The 21,063-nt window shown below is 49.8% G+C and overlaps 1 protein-coding gene and 1 long non-coding RNA gene across 5 annotated transcripts in view; one reads left to right on the forward strand and one right to left on the reverse strand.

Annotated features, from left to right (window-relative positions):
• Positions 1-18,658, reverse strand: part of LOC103884902 — a 44,388-nt gene extending 25,730 nt beyond the window's left edge. The window contains exons 1-5 of one of the 4 annotated variants that reach the window (XR_001904913.3): positions 17,423-18,658; positions 16,494-16,566; positions 10,025-10,149; positions 2,014-2,148; positions 580-732 (exon numbers count right to left, since the gene is read on the reverse strand). This is a non-coding gene — a long non-coding RNA (uncharacterized LOC103884902). Of the gene's footprint in view, positions 1-579; positions 733-2,013; positions 2,149-10,024; positions 10,150-16,493; positions 16,703-17,422 lie in introns of those variants that run through there. The other 3 variants (XR_002523424.2, XR_002523421.2, XR_002523423.2) reach the window with 3 other exon arrangements.
• Positions 8,490-10,271, forward strand: FOXE3 (forkhead box E3). Its single transcript, XM_003891844.4, has one exon. It carries the CDS (start codon positions 8,596-8,598, stop codon positions 9,550-9,552), a length of 957 nt encoding a protein of 318 aa, XP_003891893.1. The 5' UTR covers positions 8,490-8,595; the 3' UTR covers positions 9,553-10,271.
• Positions 18,659-21,063: the final 2,405 nt, after the last annotated feature.

Below are 21,063 nucleotides of genomic sequence, written 5' to 3' on the forward strand. Positions count from 1 at the left end.
GGGGGCACTCTGATTGGTAGCGTTCGTCAATTTCTGTGGTGTAAATACTCCCACTGTGGCCGATTTCAAACGACGACCATGATGTCACCAAAAGCAGTGTTGGGATGAGATGCATAGTCTCACAAGCTAGTTGGAACTGGCTCCAGATCACCAGTCCCTGTTTTTGTAGCCACCGAAATCTCCCTTTCCTCCCTCTCTCTTCTTAACCCCTCCCCATTTAGCCCCCACGCTGGGGCTTTTCTGAGGTGATAGAGACTTAACATTTTGTGGAAGGTGAATGTTGCTAAAGAACAAAAACATCCGGGGCCTATCATGGGGAGGGGGCGGGGGGAGGGATTGCATTGGGAGTTATACCTGATGTAAATGACGAGTTGATGGGTGCAGCACACCAACAAGGCACAAGTATACATATGTAAGAAACCTGCACGTTATGCACATGTACCCTAGAACTTAAAGTATAATAAAAAAAGAACAAAAACATCCTCTCCCAGTCCTCTAAAGGAGAAACTGATGCTCATGATGGTCAAGATGATTGTCCCAGGTCACCCAGCCAGATGATTTTTCACGGAGTCTTATTACCTGATTCCTGCTTGGGACATTTCTCAGCTTCCTGCAGTGGAAATAAACTTTCTTTTCTAGCCACTCCTTTTCTTCCTCTTTGTCTTCAGCGACTGCTCTCCTGGATCCACAAGAGGATGAGGCCCAGGCTTTGCCCTCAGGAGCTAAGAGCAACTGGAGAGGCCAGACACATATGAGCAGCTTGCCAAATTATTACCACTTTCTCACTCAAGTTCTTCAATCAACAGGAGCTTTATACCACTTTCTCACTGAGGTTCTTCAATGGCTTCTTTTAACACTTAGGACAAATCTGTTTAATGTGTCCCTCCGTGCATAACCACCACCCTCCCCCAAATGTCAGCTCCTGAGAGTAAGAATCCTTGGTCTTCATTTTTGGCTCCCTGTGCCTAACAGAGTCTGCCACAAATCAGGTACTGAATAAATACTGTTGAATAAGTGCAGAGAGGAAGGAGGTGGGTGGGGGCTGGGGGAAGGGGTGAGTGCAGTGTGGTTACAGTTCTAGGCTATGAACTGACTTGCTTCAGGACTTTAGACAAGCCTCTCCCCTTTCTGGACCTCCATGTCCAAAACTGTAAAGAAGACATATTGGATTCTAGCAATAGTTTAAGAATGGGGATTTAAAAAATACCTGCCAGCTACCTCATGTGATTGTAGTTATGCTTTTAGTATCCATTGATGGACCAAAAATCATGACAAAAATAAAAACAACTGCCAAACTTTTAAATGTGGTTGCATTTATCAATCACAGCAGCATCTACATCCATTTGAAAAACATTCAGACTGTGTGTGAGAGACACACTGTGCATGCAGTTTACAGACAGCACTGGGTGCCACATGGTTTCCAGATGCCTTTAGCTAAGGGGCCCAGATCATCTCAGAGTCCTTCAAGTACGAGGGACTTATGTGCCTAACATGGATCACAGGAGGTGTGCAACTTGCATTGGGTCACACAGGACATGAATGGTGGATTCAAACTCAGTCTTCTCCATCTTGGGTTCCCTTTGCCCTGGCAGCCTGCTGACAGCACCACTCCCCTTCGGCTCCCCTGGAAATAAGAAGCAGGGAGGCCTGAGAGCACGGAGATTGCCTAGGGTGCGGGGGTGAGGTGGATGTCAGAACGCTGACAGCTCGAAATGACACGGAACATACTTCAGATGCCTTGTGTGTGGTTTAGGAGCGGCTGGAATTACACCCTCAGGGCTGAGCCAGCATTGTTGGAGCCAGAGCTGAGCCTGGACCCTGCTGAAGCAAGGCCCCACATGGGGGGTCTTGGCCCAGGACCACAGAGCTGAGCAGTGGCAGTGAGGGCAGGAGGCAGATTCCTAGCTGGAAGCCAGCACACGGACCTTTTACCTTTCCAGACAGGTGTGGTCATTCATTCATTCACTTATTCATTCAGCAAGGTAGTCAGTCAGGCACTCAACAGATGCTCACCGAGCCGTGCCCCTCTGCAGCCTATCATAGGGTTCAAGGAGGAATTGCTCCCATTCCTCTGGGGAGGCAGGCATGGAGCATGTGATCCAGTCTCTCTGGGTACGGTCAGGCCAGAGGTGCCAGTGGGCCTTTTGCCTGGAGAAGGAGCAAGGAATTGGGAAATGTTTTCTAGCAGATGAAATGGTTATCTTCTGTGAGTGGTTCTCAAGGGACAAGCAGGAGTACACCAGGCAGGTCAGGGAAGAAAGGGCCCTCCTGGCAGAGCGGCCAGTGGGAAAAGTAATTAGTTCCCTCTCTACCTTTGGATGGGAAAACTCTCTGGGTTTTCATTTGCTTATTTGTTTGACAATGTGGAAATGGACTTTTTCACAGGGAAAGATGAGACTTGTTGCTATAAAGGTCTTAGAGATGGAAGGGCTAATTAGACAAATACATGAGACTGTATTTGTATCTAAAGCTGGCCAGTCAGGTTGTTGTAATTTTGATTAGCAAAAATGCAGAGTGGGAGGAGACTTGGCACTTATTTGGCTCAGTATAGAATTTGTGTGTTGCAGGGAATCAGGCAACAGGGAGGGCGGTGAGAAATGAGGAAGGAGGGGTCCACTGGCCAGTTGTGTGGTGCCTGCCAGCCATGCTGATGATGGGGCCTGAGCACTAAGAGTGACGGGGAGCCACTGGAGGTGTTTAAGCAGGGGCCACAGATGAAGCATTGCTCTAGCTGCTGAGTGAAGGAATCCGAGGAGGAGGCAGAGAGACCAGCCAGGAGGCTGCTGCAGTCTGCAGTGAAGAGAATGGATTCAACAGAACTTTCTGAGACCCAGCAGGTCTTGAGACTGGAGGTGGCTGGAGAGGGAGAGAAAGGAGAGGATGATGGCCAGTTTCTGGACTGTGTGACAGGTCAATGTTTAAGCCACCATCTGAGATGGATGGCTGAAGGTTCTCTCTCCATCCCCATCTTGAGTGAAGGGGAGCCAAATGTCTGATGTGGCTCAGAGCCACAGCCTTGGTTCACACCTCATCACATGGTCAGCCTTCTACCTGGTCTCTTGGCCTCTAGCCTCTTCCCTCTCTAGCCCATCCCCTGGTAGACTGAGTGACCTAAATGAGACATCTGATCATGTCACTCCCCGGCTGGAAACATTTCAGACTCCCTGTCTCTAGAAAGGTCCTACTTGGTCCAGCACATAAAGTCATCTCCAATCTGAGCCCGTTTACTTTCCTGTCTCAGTCCCTTGGCAGTCTACACCAGCCACAGTGAATACCAGTAGCAACAACAGCTAACAGTTACACAGCACTGATATGTACCAGGCAGTGTTCTAAGAACTTTACACATATAACTTGTGTAACTCTAAGAAAAACACTTCCCAAAAAATCTTGCACATCCCAGAATGGACAATACACACTTGCCTTCAGATTTTGCACCCAAAGTTGTCTCCACCTGGTATTCGGCCATCAACCTTCCACCCATCTGATACATATTTATTGCTCACCAACTTCTCCCAGGCACTATACTAAGTACCAGGGATCCAAAGTTGAGTGAGACATGGTATGTGCCCTCAACGCATACAAAGTTGAATGGGGCAGACAGACACACGAAGGAACAATTATAACATGATAAGGTAAGTGCAGTGATGGAGATGTTACGGAGCCACAGAGATTGAGCCCCTAATCCAGTCTGGGGCCTTCCTCACTTGGCCGTCTGCAGCTTTACCCCTTCCGGGATGCATTCCCCACTTTGCAGACAGCGTAAGGTCTCTTCTTCCTGCAGTCCTTACTCTACCCACACCATACACCAACTACCTTTTGTGGGGGAAGTTCAGGGGCTGCTTCCTCCTGAGCACAGTGAAGGCAGAGAACAGTCTGACTCACCATAGGATCCAGCACCCAGGGCAACCTGGACACAGATGACTGGAATTTGCTAAATGAAAGAGCCTGAAGAATAAAGAATCACAAAGGGGGCATCTTCCTCCTGGGTTACTCCCTGACGCTCTCTCCAGAGTCAGGCCTGTACCTGCTACCTTTCCTAAGCCTGGCTCAGGCCCTCTGGAGTCAGACCCTGCTGGTAAGGATGGGGCTGTGGCTGTCATCCCGAGTTCAGGAGCAGTCTGGTTAGAAAAGGCCTTGCCAGAGGCGGGTCCCAGGATGCCCCCCAGCCAGCGGGAAACTGCCTGCCTCGGGCTTCTGAGGAACAAGCAGTATCCTGGGCAGCTCTAGTTTTGGGTGTAAGAGGGAGGAAGCCCTGCAGCAGCCTTCAGGACCTCTGAGTGGCAAGAGATGGTGTTGGGGAATCTCTGAGATTTCCTTGGCTCCAGAGCCCCTTCTGCAGCCTCTGGGCTCTGAGACTGGTGGAAGCTGTGATGGAGGGCTTTAGAAATAAATGACTCTGGGATAGCCTCAAACTAAAAGTGTTTGAGGAACATTCCAGGAAGCCTTCAGTAGCCTCAGGCTGGTCCCTTGGGCACTCACTGAGTTAACATGGCTCTTTCTTCCCAGAGCTCTGAAGGGCAATCATGAGGATGGGTGTCTTGGGGCCAGTACCTGAAAGGGCTTTCTGCCTCAGCCCTTTCTCCCAGGCAGAGTAGTTGGGAAGCCCTGGCCCCCACCCCATGTTCCTTGCCTCAAGGTCTGTCTTGGCTAGTGGTGCCTTTGCAGAACTGGAGCTGGGGGCAGGGAGTCTTGGGGGCTAGTGCTAACAGCTTTGGACAAGGGTGGGAATTTCCACTCCTATCTAGAGAGTCATCGACGCTGTGTGCCCTGACCTGGGCCTTTGGCCTCCAAAGGGCAGTGGGAAGGCCGGCCCCAGGGCCAATCCCTGGCCATTAATCCCTCCTGCCAGCCCGAATATCCACCCAGTGTGGTCAGACAAAGGACTGCCCAGCCCAGCCACTGTGTTCCTCCCGCCCCAGGGGCTCCACTCAGACGCTGGGCCGCCTGGAATCCAGGCCCATGAGAAAGGGGCCGCCTTCACTGGCCATCTTATGCCCGGATGCTCAGCCGCATCACGTCCGGCCCAGGGCCTGTGAAAAGAGGGCCCAGCCACGCTGAAAACACGGATTAGCCCTTGGGCCGCCCCCTGACACTGGCCTGCTCGGCTCCAGCTCCGGGAAGCAGGCCCAATGGAGGGGGCCAGACAGGCACAAAGAACTGGAAAAGTCTAGGTTCTCACCCCTTTGGCCTAGCTCCCCACCCCCACCCTTCCCAGGATTAGCATAGCCAACCACACATTCAGTTTCATTTATTGAACATGTACTATGTCCTAGGCTCTACACATTGACCAGAAGACTGAAAGTACAAGGAAACTGCACGTAGCTACAGGTGGTAATAAAAGCCACTTTTCCCTCAACCCCCTCACTCCCTGGAGGTGTGAGATGGAGGCTGTGGTGGGTGCTTCAGAGGGGCTTCATCCCTAAGGGAAGGTGGTGGCGGTGTATGAACCTTGTCAGCTCTGGTCTGCACTTGAGTCTAGCTGCAGGATTATGTTGCACCTGGTTGAAAATATGCAGGTGCTGAAATAACTTCTCTGGCCCTGCCTCTCTCCGTCCCCTGGGTTAATACTGATTATGCCAATTGTGTAGTAGGAAAAGAAAGCACCTCTTGCTAAGTGCCATTGAGGGCCAGGCACTTTCATACATGATCTCATTTGGCTCTCAAAATGCTGAGAGGGGGCATGATTGCTTCCATTATTCTGTTTGAGGAAACTGAGGCTCACTGAGGCTCAAATGAGAAGTGGCCCCAGGTCACTCTGCTCCTGAAGCTAGATTTCCTGATGCTGCAGTGGCTTGTCTTGTCTTCTTCTTTGGTGAGCTGGGCATTGTGACTGCACCATCTTATGTTCCATATGGCCTACCTTCAGGTGCTAGAATGCAGGGTGGGGCCAGGTGCGGTGGCTCCCAGCACTTTGGGAGGCCAAGGCGGGTGGATCACCTGAGGTCACAAGTTCAAGAGCAGCCTGGCCAACATGACGCAACTCCGTCTCTACTAAAAATACAAAAATTAGCCAGGCGTGGTGGCGGGTGCCTGTAGTCCTAGCTACTTGGGAGGCTGAGGTAGGAGAATCGCTTGAACCTGGGAGTCAGAGGTTGCAGTGAGCCCAGATAGCCCCACTGCACTCCAGCCTGGGTGGCACAGCAAGACTATGTCTCCAAAAAAAAAAGAAAAGAAAAAAGAAAAAAGAATGCAGGGTGGGGAGGTTGAAGAGGGTTCTGAGGCAGGACCTGCTAGAATATAAACTGAGCTGACTCTTCATTGTTGTGGGTGAGGGATTGTCTCTAGATCTCCAAATGTCATCTCTTTCCTCTCTGCTTCTGTAGCCCCTCTGACCACCTCTACTATAACTGGCAATTGTCTATCTCTCCATCAGATTTTGTCTTCATCTCTGTCTTGCCCGGAGCACTCGCTAAGGGACTGGTCCAGAAGTACTTGGTGAGTGATGAAGGCTGAACTGAGGCCAGGAGAACTGAAGGACGGATGGATCCAGGATCCATGTGGAATTGACGGGACTTGCAGTTGCCTGAATGTGGAGAGTGAGTGGGGAGGAAGGAGCCCGAGATGATGATAACCACGCTTTGATCTGGTGGTGGCGGGAAGGAAAAGGGAGAGGTCCATTTGCTGAGATATAGAATGCTGGAAGGAGAGCCGTCCAGGGCTGGAGGATGTACTGGGTATAGGAAGAGATGCATTTCATTTAGGACATTTGGGTTTGAGATACCTTGAAATATCCATGTGGTTATGCCCAATGGGCACCTGGATATGCTGACCAGGAGGTGAGGAGAGAAGCTAAGAATTTACCTTGGTAGCTGAAGGTGTTGGTGCTGGAAATACTCTTAATTTTCTAATGTCTCAGCTCAGCTTTAAAGGATGGCATTCTTAGAAAAGTGGGGTACCAGAGCTTTGAACTTCACATTTAATTCCAGCTCTACCACTTACTACTAGCTGTGTGAAGTCAGGGAAACCACTTAACCTCTCAGAACCTTAGTTTCTTCATTTGCAAAACAGGAATAATAACAGTACTCACTTCATGGGGTGCCCAAACTTAAGTGCAATAATGTACATAAAGTGTTTACCAAATACAAAATGCTCAGTAATGGTGGCTGTGATGTCATCAGCTGAGATTGGAGCTGAGAGAGGGGCCCTTGAGCTCCATGCTTTGCATTTGGATTTTGAACTGGATTTTGAGTTTGGAGTTTACAGGCCTGCTGTAACTAGCTTTGGTCACCTATACCTGGGGACACTCTATAGCATGGCTGGGGGATTAGGATGGGGCAAGTGAGACACCCATGACCCCAAATGTAGGGAGGCCCTGGCTCTCAAGTGCTGACTGCACTTGCAAGGCCCTGAGACTGAACTCCCCTTAAACTCAGTCAGGTACCTCAGTGGGCTCACTGTCCTTCCAGCCCTGCTCCATGTCCAAGTCCCTTGATCTGCCTGTCCCCAGGACAACGCACTTTAAGACAAGTCTCCTTCACTCTGTGGTTCCCTCTGAGCTGGGGATGGGTCTCTCCTGTCTCTTTGGAGAAGAGGTTTCCCAAAATAGGCTGAGTGCTGCATCCCTCTGGATGGCAGTAGTGGGTGGAATTTCTCAGACTGAGTTTTTAACAAACACTGCCAAAGACCCCCATCCCCAGTGAGATGTGTGGTGTTTCTGGGTCAGAATGCGGCTCTTTCAGACCCCCAGCCTGTGGAAGCCTACATTTTGTACTCTGTGTGTGTGTGTGTGTGTGTGTGTGTGTGTGGGCGCGCGGGCGCGCGCGAACAGAAGCTGTTTTCTCCAACAGGAGGGGTGTGGAGAGGAGGCAGCCAGAAAGGCAACTCCAAGTTGTGGATTTCCTGGGGGCTCTTGATTTAAAGCGGCTGCACCACTTTCCACGATTCTGTTTTTTCAGAGAATGCTCTCAAGGCCTGGAGGGAGGGCAGGACAGGGGTATGGGGGAGGGGGGTGGCAGAGAGGCGAGATGGTGACCCTGATCTGGAGAAGCCAAACATCCTCCCAGAGACAAAACTGGCCTGGCTCTGTCCTGCCCCGCTGCTTCATTACCTTGGCCCAGGTTCCCTAATGTCTGCGAGTGGGCCTGACACCTCCCCATCAGGATACTGAGGGCTGGCAAGGCAGCCTTCATTTCTGTCCCAGCTGGGGATGGAAGGACCAGGAGGAGGATGAGGGGACCGACTACTGGGAGGAGCAAAATGGGGAGGGGGCTGGGAGAGTGAATGGGTGGATTTGTGATTGGGAATGATCCAAAGGAGAGGGGGTAGAGGGCGGGGTGGAAAGGGAAGGGGACTGACCAAATACAGTGCGATGGGGCCAGGGCCAGGGGCTGACCTAACCGAGATGGGGAAGGGGTAAGTCTGGGTCTGGGAAAAACTGATCCAAAGGCAGAAAGGGAGGGGCGAAATGGAGGTGGGTACCGTGAACAGAGTAAGGGGGCTGGGAGAGGAAATTAGAGGGGAGGCGCTGGCCAGCAGGGAAGGCCTGAGCCCTCTCCCCCGGCGGTGGGCGGGGGGGGGGAGGTGGCAGTGTCCATATAAAGCGGGTCGGCGGCCCCTGCCGTCCCGGAGTCGCGCGGGTAGGGGCTGCCGCAGCCGATGGCCGGGCGCAGCGACATGGATCCGCCCGCCGCGTTCTCGGGCTTCCCGGCCCTGCCAGCGGTCGCGCCGTCGGGGCCGCCGCCGTCGCCCCTCGCAGGAGCCGAGCCAGGGCGGGAGCCCGAGGAGGCGGCGGCTGGCCGCGGGGAGGCGGCCCCCACGCCCGCGCCCGGCCCGGGGCGGCGGCGGCGGCGGCCCCTGCAGCGCGGGAAGCCGCCCTACTCGTACATCGCGCTCATCGCCATGGCCCTGGCACACGCCCCGGGCCGCCGCCTCACGCTGGCCGCCATCTACCGCTTCATCACCGAGCGCTTTGCCTTCTACCGTGACAGCCCGCGCAAGTGGCAGAACAGCATCCGCCACAACCTCACGCTCAACGACTGCTTCGTCAAGGTGCCCCGCGAGCCGGGCAATCCGGGCAAGGGCAACTACTGGACGCTGGACCCCGCGGCCGCCGACATGTTCGACAACGGCAGTTTCCTGCGGCGCCGCAAGCGCTTCAAGCGCGCCGAGCTCCCCGCTCACCCGGCCGCGCCGCCGGGGCCGCCGCTCCCCTTCCCCTACGCGCCCTACGCGCCCGCGCCCGGCCCAGCGCTGCTGGCGCCGCCGCCCCCTGCCGGCCCGGGCCCAGCGCCGCCCGCGCGCCTGTTCAGCGTCGACAGCCTGGTGAGCCTGCAGCCGGAGCTGGCGGGGCTGGGCGCTCCGGAGCCGCCCTGCTGCGCCGCGCCCGACGCCGCCGCCGCCTTCCCGCCCTGCGCGACCGCCGCCTCCCCGCCACTCTACTCGCAGGCCCCCGACCGCCTGGTGCTGCCCGCAACGCGCCCCGGCCCCGGCCCGCTGCCCGCTGAGCCCCTCCTGGCCTTGGCCGGGCCGGCAGCCGCGCTCGGCCCGCTCACCCCGGGAGAGGCCTACCTGAGGCAGCCGGGCTTCGCGCAGGGGCTGGAGCGCTACCTGTGAGCCTGCGCCGCACGGGAAGGCACCTGTGCGACCTGTCCCGCCCCAGGCCTGCGGCGCCGCCCGCGAGCGCCCCACCTCTGCCCCCACCCTGGCTTGGAGCACACCCAGCGCCTCTCGTCTTGGCCTCCTGGACTCAGACTCCTGCTACACCCTTCTCCGTCCCCCATCCGTGGGGAGGCTCCCACCATCTCGCCACCGGACAGAAGCGTCCCCTGTGACCTGCCAGTCTCTCATTTCTTCTCCCTCCACTTGTGAGCGCCCCCAGCTTTGCGGCGCCCCCCACCCCAGGTTTCCTGGTGAGTTCCAAGACTTTGCAAGACAGATCTGTGATCCCAAGCCGTCTCCTCCACCGACTGTACTTCATCAACCTTCTCTCATGTTTTTCCGACACGTTAGAGGTCAGACTCCTGGGTTCATGACTTACTCGCTAGAGTCCCTTCATTTCCCAAGTTTGCCCCCCACCTCCACTTACCTGTCTGCCCTCAGTTTCTTCCTGGGTAAGAGCCCCCGTTTCACGTAGACACACCTGGCTGCCTTCTTCACGCCCTGAGGACACTTCTTGGAGATTTCAGAGACAGGCAGCACCAGGGCTCATGACTGAAAGGGGAGTTGGTGGGCCTTTAGGTCTGCCCCACTCCCTGGAAAACTTAGGACTTATTGGGTTATTATTATTTTTAATTAAAGTTGGTTTAATTAAAAAGAAAGAAACCTTTTTCTGGGCTTGGTGTGCTGGCTGGTGACTTGGGGGAGTGGTCTGGGGAGACCGGGTGAGCTTTGTTCTAGATCTTGGGTTGCCACATGGGGTGAACCTCCTTGTGAGACATCAATCAGAAGTTCATTAAATGGGATTAGGAAGTGATTCTCCAGCAGGATTAGTGGCTAACACGAATTTGTTTTAAAAAGGAAGTGATTCAGCCATAGCTGTGCACATAGTAGGACTAGTCAAATGCCATCTCCTGCACCTCAGCCCGGTAGAGACGAGATGGGCTGGGCATGTGTGTGTACACACTTGTGTGAATGTATCTGAGCAGCAGGTTGCCTGCTGTCTGGGATTATTCCCAGCTCCCATGGATAAAGAAGCACTGGCCGTTGATTCACTGTTGCAGTTAGTTAATGTGCCGAGCCTGTGCTAGGCACTGGGGAAATATCACTGAATAAATGGGCAAAATCCCTGCTTCATGGAGGTTGTGGGCCAGTGGGGAGAGTCATTAATCCAACCATCAACACCCAGAGAAATAAGGTAAGTGCTCTACAGCCTTGCACTCAAAGTGTGGTCCACAGACCTACACCACCACCTGGGAGCTTGTTAGAAATGCAGAATCTGGCAGGACGTGCTGGCTCATGCCTGTAGTCCCGGCATTTTGGGAGGCCAAGGCAGGAGGATCGGTTGAGGCCAGGAGTTCAGGATCAGCCTGGCCTAACATAGGGAGACCTCATTTAAATAAATAAATAAATAGAAATGCAGGATCTCGGCCCCACTCAGACTCACTGAATCATCAGATTTTGCATTTTAGCAAAATTCCCAGGTGACTAGTATGCATAGTACTACGGAGTAAAGGCGCTGGCCTCAGGCAAGAGGCTCAGCCTAAAGGATTAGAGCTCCCTGCTATAAAGAGTGAGGCCAGGCCACAGAACCATACCCCACCCACTCTGAACTTCCAGGCACTGCACCATTGGCTATGCCCCGTCTTACCTTCCCTGCTGGATTGTAATAAGGGGCAGAAGGGACCTGAGCTGATTCCTGACTGTCCCCAGCACCAAGGACAGGGTAGCACTCAACAGACTCAGAGGTGTGAGGGAGGGAGTTGGCCTTTGACCCTGTCCTGCTGTCTGGTGCTGACCCAAATGCTAAGCATCAGGCTTTTGCAAGCTCCCCCACCCCAGGGCTCCCAGTCTAGTTGAGTCTGAATTAGGGGTAGGTGAAGATGGGGGAGGGAGTCAGTGTGTCTTGAACCCAGGGTGAGTGTGATTTGCATGCAGGACATGCAGGATGTGCCTCTCTTGGATACCAGAGTTTGAAGCTCTGGGGTGGTGATGGAAGATGAGGGTGGACAATGGGCCACCCATAGAGGAGAAAGTATGAAAATCTGAGAAGGCCAGGAAGGCCCTCTTTGAGGGTAGGGGAGTAGGTTTACACAGTATGGTAGGAAGTGACCTGGATAGACCCCCTCCACCAGCTATTAGCCCCTTTGAGCAAGGGTCAGATCAGATTTGCCTGATGCACAGCAGTCCTTCACTTAACATATTTTGACTGCTCGAGGGCATGAATCCCTGCTGTCTGATACTGTGCCTGACTTACAGAACAATGACTGAGTGGACAGTACTTTGACTTTGGCACCTTCTTATCCATTCTCACTCATAATCCTCATAGTGACCTATAGAAAGGGTGAAAGAGGTGAAGTGGAGGCTCTTTCCCCACTTGTAAGTTTAGCAAACTGCCCCTCCCTAGGTCTAGCAGGTAGTGAAAGATCCAGCTCTCAGTTCTCTAGGAAGTAGAGCTCTGTAAAGATCAAAATGCAAACTTGCTTTTGCTCCAAATGGTATTATAGCCCCTCCCCCTGCCTCAGAGCATCTGTTGATAAATTCCTTCCCAGTCTAAGAAATCCCAGGGAAGGAAAGGCCTCTTCTCTCTCTCCTGAAGCCAGGAACTGCTTCCTGAGCTCTGAATTCAATGCTTGCTACTACCTTGCAGGTGTCAGTCCCAGGATCTTGGAACACTTCGAGGACAGGTAGAAAATATCTGTAGGGAAATACTAGGAGGGTCACCCTTGAACTGGAAAATCAGATTTTTATTTTTTAAATGCTTCCTTAATTTTCCTTTATTCAGGCCGGGCATGGTGGCTCATGTCTGTAATCCCAGCACTTTGGAAGGCCGAGGCGGGTGAATCACCTGAGGTCAGGAGTTTGAGACCAGCCTGGTCAACATGGTAAAACCCTGTCTCTACTAAAAATACAGAAAGTAGCCGGGTGTGGTGGTGCATGCCTATCATCCCAGCTACTTGGGAGGCTGAGGCAGGAGAATCGCTTGAACTCAGGAGGTGGAGGTTGCAGTGAGCCAAGATCACACCACTGCACTCCAGCCTGGGCGACAAAACGAGACTCCGTCTAAAAAAAAAAAAAAAAAATCGAAACAAGCACATAATTTGACAAGTCACATAGCAATCAAAGGCTTATAGTGGTATCTTGTACCACTCTCAGGATCTCTACTTTGTTCCATACAAGAATCCGCTTTCAGTTCATATTTTTCTCTCGAAATATACTTCCATATTTTCATGCTTATACTCCTCTCTCTTGAAACAGTAATGATTAACTTCCTATTATGATAGATGAACATTTACCTCTAAAATCTCTTATCTCCTTCCATTCTCCCTCAAATTACCAACTTTTGGTTAAATAGTTTTAGCATTTAGATTGTTACTATGTAAATATTGTTCTGTGATAAGCTACTAGTGTACTATGATTATAATTCCTTTTGTGTGTGTGTGCAACCTTTTATTTTACCTGAACTTAATAATGCCTTATTTTTTCATTTGTTCAACTTCCTTTGTACCTAAAAGGTACAAAGCTAAATCTATGGGAAGCTAAATCTTCCCATACCTTCCAGTAACACTGTGGTACAGCTTTTCATGAGGTGAGGTCAAACTTACCAGGAAACCTATAACTGCTTTTGGTGGTTGTGCTTTTCCCTTCCTGGGGCATCTCTCCCAGAGCCCTCCATCCTTCAGCTCATCTGGACTGATGGTGCTCCAAGTCAGCTGAACAGAGCTGGATCTGGAAATTCCCTTCACCATTACCTTGGGAATTCTGTGTCCTGTTTTGGATCTTCTACTTCCTGATGTCCCTATTTTCCCTTTTTTCTTAGTTTATTCTCTTGTTTCAGTCGAGGTAAAATTTTGGAAACTTTGCACGTCTAAAATTGTTTTAGCATGAGAAGCTAAGTATGCATGTGACAATGAAATATTTGCGTCAACGCTGTGCTTCTCTGTAGACCTTTTTTTTTTTTTTTGAGGGAATCAGAGAATGGGAGATATTTTCTCAGCTTAGTATGCTTTACCTGTAGGGAAGCAGGGAAGGTGGTGGAGTATTATGGAAATGAGGGGTTAGAGTTTTGGCAGGAGGACAGGGCAGGAGAACTCTGGAGATTTCCTTATAGGAGAAGGAAACCTGAGAGGAGAAGGCCTGAGAGGGGTGACTTCCTGACTTAGGGGGACTTGGAACACAGGGAGGGTCGCTTTGGGCCCAGGATGGTGCTGAACTGGTTTGAGGGCCTCCTGGATCCATTTAAGAAGGAAGCCAACATTACCCTGGCACATGGAAATTTGAGAACATAGGAAAGTGACACCCTTGGCAGGGACACTGGCAAACATGACAACAGAGAGGCTCCTTCAAGAGAGCCCTCCACTATAGTGACTGGATTGGTTTTGAGCCCAAGTGTATTACCTCTCTGGGAGATCCTAGAAGTAGGGGGTGAGGGGATTTTGCATGTTACCGGTTATTGTGGTTTACTCTTAAAGGGAAAGAATTCTGTGGACTTCAGTATTGACTTTAATTTTTTTTATTATAATGTCAGTATTTGCAGGTATAAATTCCTTAGACTTGTATTTCTTATGTGATTGTTAAAATGGTTTATAAATTACATTCAAACAATGAAATAAAAATTCAAGTTGATAATATTAGTCAAATGTAAAATAATATATTGTGGCTGGGCGCAGTAGCTGACGCCTGTAATCCCCAGCACTTTGGGAGGCTGAGGTGGGCGGATCACGAGGTCAGGAGATCGACACCATCCTGGCTAACACGGTGAAACCCCATCTCTACTGAAAATAGAAAACGTCAGCCAGGCATGGTGACATGCGCCTGTAGTCCCAGCTACTCGGCAGGCTGAGGCAGGGGAATCGCTTGAACCCAGGAGGCAAAAGTTGCAGTGAGCCTAGATCATGCCACTGCACTCCAGCCTGGGTGACAGAGTGAGACTCCGTCTACAAAAAAAAAAAAAAAAAAAAAAAAAAAAAAAACCCAAAAAAACACCCCATATATATAGAGAGAGAGAGAAACAGAGTTTTGCTGAGACTACATCACTTGCACCATGAATATGGCTCTGACTTCTCCTAGCAGGTTTTCTGGGTTTGTCATTCCTTGGGCCATGTGATGACTAAAGTCACCACTTTTAATTTTATTGATTGATTGATTGAGACAGAGTCTCACTCTGTCACCTAGGGTGGAGTTCAGTGGTACAATCATACCACACTGCAACCATGACTTCCTGGGTTCAATCGATCCTGCTGCCTCGGCCTCTCGAGTAGCTGGGACTATAGGCATGCACCACCATGCCTGGCTAACACCATTTTTTTCTTTTGAATGAACTGCAGGGATTCCTTCATGTAGCAGGCCATGATACCAACAGACCCAAATATAGCATATATTTATAAAATCTACATTTTTTTTTTTTTTTTACCTCATCTCAAGATTAAAGTAGCACTACCTGACAATAAATGGAAATAAAGACTTCAAGTATTAGGTATTTCTTACAAGGAACTCACTTATGTGATCCAGAATATGCTTATATGAATGTGCTTACTATCAAGAAAAAAACCACCTATGTGATCCAGAATATGCTTATATGAATGTGCTTACTATCGTGAAAAAGACAACATTCAAAAATTTTTATAAATTCCCACAAGAATAAGAATATATTCTTGGGCCAAGCACGGTGGCTCACACCTCTAATCCCAGAACTTTGGCCGACGTGGGCAGATCACCTGAGGTTGGGAGTTCGAGACCAGCCTGACCAACATGGAGAAACCCCGTCTCTACTAAAAATACGAATTAGCTGGGCGTGGTGGTGCATGCCTGTAATCCCAGCTACTCGGGAGCCTAAGACAGGAGAATCGCTTGAACCCAGGAGGCAGAGGTTGCGGTGAGCCGAGATTGCGCCATTGCACTCCAGCCTGCGCAACAAGAGTAAAATTCCGTATCAAAAAAAAAAAAAAGTATGTATTCTTGGACCATACTTCAAACTAAGCAATTAAACATTTTAAAACATTTATCTAAATAAATAACTCTTTGGTTAGAAGAAAGTTGCCATTACAGACTATTTATAAATTAATAAAGGTAAGAATAGTACCTATTAAAATCTAAAGGAAGTAGTCAAACTTGTGCTCAGAGGAATTTCATAGCCCCAAATATGTCATGGAGACAGAGTTAGAGGAGCCCTGGGGTGGGGTAGGGATACCAGTTACAAGGCTACTGCAGCATCCAGGCAGGAAAGGGTGGTGGTTTGCTAGAGGTGGAGGTGCAAGTGGAAAAAAGTAGATATACAAAGCTATAGAAAGAATCGGCCGTTGGCTAACATCATCCTAATCCACCAAAGCCAAACACTTTCCCATTTAATCATAGCCTCTGGCCAATCCTGAAAGGTTGGAGTGGTCATTTCACTGGTAGTCACCCCTGGTCTGGCTTGCCTAATTTAAGGAGTAACTAATTTCAATAGACCTATTAGCTCAGAAGGAACAGACAACATTGTCAGAGACGGTTCCTCCACTGCTCCCACCAGAGGGCACCTAGGTTAGCTGTTTTTTCCTGTGAATTCTGTCAAACCACTGAGGAACCTATTTCTCTAGTTAAATAAATTGCTCCAGAACACAGAAAAAATGGCAGTCATCCCAATTCTACCTACTATGTTATCTAATTATGCTATTGAAACCTGATAAAGGAATACATAAAATATAGCCTAATCTCACATATGAAAGATGATGCAAAACTTGTCAGCAATGTATCAGCAAATTAAACTTAGTAAAAAAAAAAAAAATACACAGTCGTGCAGTTTATTCTTGGAATGCAAAGATGTCATTTTTAGAATTATTTGCTCCACATTGTAGGAGCTGTGCATCATCACCTTTATAGATGATGAAAACTGGGCTCATAAAGGTTAAGTGACTTACCCAGGTCAAGCTGCAAAGTAAATTATCCAGGACTTGCTTCCAGGTCGGCCCGACTTCAAAGTCATTCTCCTTTCTCTCAGGAAGAAACAAGTGGAGGTGGAAACTTGGATGAAAAGCCCCAGGCACCAATAAAATTCTTCAGTTCACCCTAATATCACCCTCCCCTACACCCACACCCACAGTCCAAATCTTGAAAAGAGCCTTTCCAGCCATGATGACAGGTCTTTGGTTTCCTCTTTTTTTGTCTGTCTTTCACTCCCCACCCCCTCCCCACACCCCTATAATCCCCTCTCTCCCCTTTCCCTCTTTCTAATCTCCTTTCTCCCATCAATTTTTGGAGATAAAAGCGCCACCTGTTGGCCGCCTCATGTGCACCTGATTTGAGCAGGAAATCATTGGAATGAAGTCAGGATCCATTCGGATGCTATTTTGGGCTGGCAGGAGCCCCTGGTGGCTGAAAGGCACTTGCTCCAGCAGGGAAATCAATTGGTGCAGAAGAGGAAAACTAGCTGCAGTTCCCACCTCCTCTAGAAAATCATCCTCCCCACTTCCTCTTGGCAGGGTTTGGTAGTTGCTCCACGGCAAATGGAATTGGAATGGGTGTGAGGTTGGTGGCCCTAGGTGCAGACAATTTATCTACTCTAAGAGGGAGACAGAGGAAAGGGGGCTGGGCTGGGGGCAGAAAACCTGGGGTCTAGTCTCAGGTCAAATACTTAGGCAAGTCCTTTCCTTTCTCTGCCCTTCATAGCAATTACTGCCTCTCCCCAGGCCCCTTGATTGTGCCAGGCCCTGTGCTCTTTCCCAGCTGAGGACTCAGAGATGGATCAGACACTGTCCCTGCTCAGAGAGCTCAAATGTTGGCAGATGACAATATAGTATGCAGAATGCTTTATGAGATAAAGAGTTGCTAGGTTTCCTTGGTCACTCACCAATTCCCGCCTCTATCCTGACTCAGCCTCAGTCTACCTCTGAAAATAGAGAATGTGCCCTATCCTCTCTGCCTGGGTAGGGACGGCCTTTGTGACTGCTAAAGCATTGTGATGATGGGTGAGGATTTTCTACCCTGCCTGACTGGGGCTTCCCAGACAGGGCCTGTGTCTTCTCTGCTCCACTGTATGGGCAGCCTGGCCAGAGCTGAGCATACTGCAGCTTTGGTTTGAACTGCCCTTATCTGGAGGCTGGACTTGGGGTTTAGGGAGTTGATGAGACTTAGAGACAAGAGGCCTGGACCCTGCTTGAGGGAGACACAGGCCCCACCCTGGGCAGCAGTCTGTCTCCCTTGAGTTATGAAGGGGCTTCCTTTGTGGGCTTCACAAAGGAAGGCTTTCTGAAGGTGGTGGGTTGGAGTTCTGAAAGGAGGGAGGGGAGGGCCTGCTGCTCCTGTTCCTATGAAATCCCTTCTTCCTCTATCCATCCTAACCCCTGTCCAGCTGGCAGACTGAAAAAAACTGACTACTTTCAAAGTAATTTAGATGGGACCAACAGAGGGAGGGAGCCAAAGACAGAGGGATGGGAACAGAACAGGAAGGAGGAAAGGTGGAGAATCTGGGGTCCTGCCTAGCAGACTCAACTGCTTCCCTGTCTGATAGACAGGCAGGTGACACTCACAGGCACCTCACATGTCTGGCTTCACGTCCCTTGCTTTCAACATTCATAGCCACCAACCATATTTTCAAGTTGGAGCCCATAAAAAGTGTTCAGCACACAGTAACAGTTTTTATTCTTATGTTCTGAACACTCAGTCTTATTTATTGAAATAATCCAACCGTTTCTTTTAAAGTTTTTATTTTATTTTATATTTATTTTTATTTATTTAATAAAATAAAGTTTTATTTTATTATTTAATTGTTGAAGAAGTAATACATTCACTTCACTTGGCTTTACAAATATAAAAAAGTTGTCCATGAAGTCACCCATTTGTTTCCAATTTGCCGTAGTGGATAATCAGTTACTAGATTTTTATTCATCCTTCTAGATATTTTTGTTGCATATGTAAACCAATACAAGTACACATTATTTTCTCCTTGAAAAACACAACTGGATGGATGTTTACACTGTTCTATACATCTTGAATTTTTTTTTTTTCCACTCAACAATGTATCTTGGCTGGGTGCAGTGGCTCATGCATGTAATCCCAGCACTTTGGGAGGCTGAGGTGGGTGGATCACTTGAGGTCAGGAGTTTGAAACCAGACTGGCCAACATAGTGAAACCCGGTCTCTGCAAAAAATACAAAATTAACCAGGTGTGGTGGCACTTGCCTGTAATCCCAGTTACTCGGGAGGCTGAGGCAGAAGAATCTCTTGAATGTGGGAGGTGGAGGTTACAGTGAGCGAAAATCACATCACTGCACTCCAACCTGGGCGACAGAGCGAGACTTCATCTCAAAAACAAAAACAAAATGAAAAACAAACAAACAATGTATCTTGGAGCTTTCTCCAGATGAGTACATAAAGAACTTCTATATTCTACTTTTACAGTATACTAGTCCCTTTTTTAGATGTTTCATTATTTGCTTAACCTGTCCTTGATTGACACTTATGTTGTTTCCAACCTTTTGACATTCCAAACAGCACTGCAATATGACTGTGTACATATGTCATACCATATGTGTGCAGGTACACCTGCAGGAGAAATCCCTGGAAGTGGATTTCCATGTAGCCTTTGTCAAGGCACCACGCGCCCTGTGTGGTCACACTGGTTCCTTTCAACAGCAGTCCCCTTTTATTTCTCAAAGGGACCCTTGGTGACCACAGTCAGATTTTCACCTGCTCAAACCCCACTGTCTTCTTCTCCAGGGCCTTCCCATCAGTCTGCCACCAGAGTCCTTTCACAAGGTATCCTGGCCTCTGGATTTGGAAAGCATGGGTACTTGCCATGCCCACCCTGGGGTGTGCTGTGCCCTGGCTGTCAGTTCATCCAGGGTGGTGGCTCCTTCTCCTTTTTAGCTCCCAAATCCTGGGTATCCATGGCAGGTGTAGGGAACTGGCTTTCTGGACCTCCATCATTCAGGCTTCCAGGCTTCCTGCCAAATGGTGCTGTCTCCCCATCTGGGCCCCCAATTGTGACTCCTTTCTTCTGAGCATAGGATAATGCCGTAAGATCTGCTCCTCTACTATTTCAGATTTCCCATTTCATTGCCTCTAGTCCCCCAGATATGACTGGCCCCAACTTGGAAGGAAGGCGTGGATGAGGGAAGATAACACAGAGCCCCTGTGAGAGGTGTTCATGTAACTAACGGGGAGTCAAACTTCAAGGCTGGAAATGAGGCCCTTGGCAGACTGGGAACCTCTGGGTTGCCCAGGCCTGTGATGTCAGCTCATGCAGCATTGTCACCATTTGGGGCTGACCTAGGCAGGGGATGAGAAGGAGCCTGTTCCAGCAGACCCTGAGGGGGCTGGGCAGGGCAAGGCCAGGCAGTCACATGATTATTATTGTTGTGATAGGTATAGCACAATAGTTAAGAGCCCTGATTCTAGACCCAGATTATCTGTGATGGGGATACACTTCTCATAAGTTGGATGAGGAAACTGAGGCCCTGGAAGAGGCAGGGGCGTGCCTGAGGTCACATAGGAAGGCAGGGAGAAGACAGAGAGTAGGGCCTAGGCCTCGTGGCTTAGGCCCCACTGTTCCTCTGAAGTTGCAGGAATAAACCAGTGGGTAATGCATTCTCATGACAGGATGGAGGTGTCCCTGAACATGTCAAGGTTGGAGAGGAGGGCAAGGAACCTCACTGAGACATCCTGATCCATAACAGGCTCCAGCTAGAGCACTAGGTCTCAGGAGTCCCCATGAGGTGGCAGGCTAAGAAATTTCCCTGGTCCATTTCCAACCCAGCTATCTGGATACTTTACAAATGAGGAAATGCAGGCTTAGAGAGAGATTAATTATGAGACTAGTAAGTGATAAGAGCATAATTTGAACCCAGCTCTAAGACCTGAACTCTTCTTGCTACACCTGGGTGCCTCTATGATTCATACTCAGTGATTACCCAGCCCCTAGTCTAGCACTTCCAGTGACAAGGAGCTCAGAGTCACCAAGGTAACCTATTACATCTCAGAGATAGCCCTGTTAGAATGTTCTCCTTGCATGGAGGCATAGAAAGTGAGGCTTTTTACCCCTTTCTGGCTCTCTTTTGCCTTGGTCTCTCTGTCCCAGATCAGCCCTGTGGAGATCTGGAGATGCTGGCTGTGTTAAGCCTTTATTCTCCAGGCTAACTACCTCAGACCTTTCTTTCGTGTTTATAGGACATTTTGTCAAATCTTCATGCATTAAGCAGGGTTAGGTTCAGTTGTGAATGACAGACTGGCCCCCCCAATCCCACATCAGTGGTTTAAACAAGACTAAAGTTTATTTCCCTTTTACGTAACAGTCAGTGCAGGCAGCTCAGGGTGGTATGGCAGTTCAGTGGTCTCAGAGACCCAGGATTCTTCTCTTTTGTGGCTCTGCTATTTGTGAAATTCAACTCAACTAGCAGAAATCCACCTCAACCTAGCTTAGCAAAAGGGGAGATTTCTTCCTTTTTGAATGTCTGGAAAGTGTAGGGGTTCTAGTTTCAGGCGGAGCTGCAT

This window comes from Papio anubis, chromosome 1 (genome assembly GCF_008728515.1).
Source record: "Papio anubis isolate 15944 chromosome 1, Panubis1.0, whole genome shotgun sequence".
In the NCBI taxonomy this organism is placed as follows: Eukaryota; Metazoa; Chordata; class Mammalia; order Primates; family Cercopithecidae; genus Papio; species Papio anubis.